Source organism: Microtus ochrogaster, linkage group LG5 (genome assembly GCF_000317375.1).
Source record: "Microtus ochrogaster isolate Prairie Vole_2 linkage group LG5, MicOch1.0, whole genome shotgun sequence".
Lineage (NCBI taxonomy): Eukaryota > Metazoa > Chordata > Mammalia > Rodentia > Cricetidae > Microtus > Microtus ochrogaster.
This window is the reverse complement of record NC_022031.1, coordinates 40,160,047-40,161,871: the sequence shown is the minus strand read 5'-3', so window position 1 is coordinate 40,161,871 and position 1,825 is coordinate 40,160,047. Positions and strand designations below refer to the sequence as shown.

Sequence of the window (1,825 nt, the reverse complement as noted above, 5' to 3'; positions counted from 1 at the left end):
TTGTAGACCAGGCTGGCCTCGAACTCACAGAGATCCGCCTGCCTCTGCCTCCCGAGTGCTGGGATTAAAGGCGTGCGCCACCATCGCCCGGCCCCATAGCTAAAATCTTAAATCTGGGGAGGACTTGAACCCTCTTGGAGCTGTCGTGCTATTCCTAGGAAGAAGAGGAGAGGAGACAGCAGCACAGAGCCAGGCGCCCTCTACAAGAGCAGCAAGTGCTCGGCCACCTCTCGGGTCCTAACTAGTGTTTTAGCTTGAGGCTGTCCCAGTGGGTCTGTGCCTTGTGGGCACTGTAGCATGACCTTCTGTACCCACAGGTCCACCTCTTTCTCTGCTGTGCAGCGTAAGAGGGGAAAGAAAGGGCAGAGAGCCTTGTGCTGATGGAGACAGGCCTGTGCCAGCTGAGTTGCGGAGGGTGGACTAAGATTTTGAGCGGAAGCCTCAGCTGTCGGAGCTTTAGGAAAGCTGGCGTTGGTGTGCAGCAGATGTGCACAGTGGTGCCTTCCCTGCCCTTTCCATAGGAGTTTGTCTAAATGTTATTGCATGGTATTTACCTGTGTCACTTGGGGAGATTGCAGCTCATACCCATACCATTGTTCTCCATGTCTTATCGAGGCTTACTTTCAGATAGTATCCCATGGCTGAAGACCACTTATGTAAGCATGATGTGTGGACATAGAGTACCTCGCTTGTGCTGGAAAACATTAGAGTTTCGAAGGAAGGCTCTCAAGTCAGCGTTACTGCTTTTTAAGGCACGGTCATCTGAGAGGACAGGCTGTGCTTTTCCCTCCATGTTTATTTATTTAGGAATGGGGTCAACGGTGGGGAGGGGAGGGGACACAAGAGTCTGAGATCCCCAGCTGAAGCACCATAGCACTGAGAGTTGTGGAGCTCTGATCATCCTAAGAAAGCTTGAAATTCTAGGAAGCATCCTAGAAATTCTTCCTGCCGCCAAGACTTGCCTGGTGGCACATGCACCATGGCCACATCTGTATGGATGGCTTGTGTGTTGACTGATGCAGTACAGAAAAGCCACAGAGAGTTGGACATCATAGTGCTTATGTCCAGAGTTGTCAGTTTAGTTCCGGGTCAAGCTATCCCAGGTCAGATAAGAATTTCCAAGCACTTAGTTTATGGGATTTCAAAAAGTGGCACACACTCACGTGCACACACGCACACACACACACACACACACACACACACACACACACACACACACTCGAACAGGTAACATTGTGAAAATGTTTTAAAGGAAGGGACTTTGAAGCATGACGTAGGCGCCTTTGTCTCACGCCTTTCCCTGTCTTCTGTTTCAGTGGAAACCACATCTTCAAGGGACGCGCAGCTGGCATCGCAGTGAATGAGAATGGCAAGGGCCTCATCACAGGTATACGATAGGAACTACTGGAACCGTAGCCAGCCAGTGCAGGTGACAGCCAAGCCACCATCCCCTGGCATCACCCCCACCGCTTCAGGCCCTTAAGCCACTCTTTCGCTTACCCCAGACCTCCTTCTGTGATTACCAGGTGGGCATTCAGGGGTGCCAGTTCTGTGGGGAGGTCGTGCTTTTCATAGGAGGGCCCAGCTCAGCACAGGGGAGTACCATCTCTGACAGACAGCTGCTGGCCAGCTAGCTCACACTTCCAGCTGCACCAATTAAACAGCTGTCTGAGGTTTCCATACTTTTGTGTGAGCTTCTGCCTGCTCTGCAAATCTGTCTGTCCAATTCTTTTTTTTTTTTTTTTTTTTTTGGTTTTTTGAGACAGGGTTTCTCTGTGGTTTTGAAGCCTGTCCTGGAACTAGCTCTTGTAGACCAGGCTGGTCT

General features: G+C 50.8%; 1 protein-coding gene across 2 annotated transcripts in view; it reads left to right on the top strand.

The window, feature by feature from the left end:
* Fbxo10 (F-box protein 10) overlaps positions 1 to 1,825 on the top strand; it is a 63,040-nt gene that overhangs the window by 48,197 nt on the left and 13,018 nt on the right. For both annotated transcript variants that reach the window (XM_005362121.3, XM_026786669.1), the window contains exon 6: positions 1,317 to 1,387. In XM_005362121.3, coding sequence (XP_005362178.1) covers positions 1,317 to 1,387 — 71 coding nt within the window. The remainder of the gene's footprint in view (positions 1 to 1,316; positions 1,388 to 1,825) is intronic.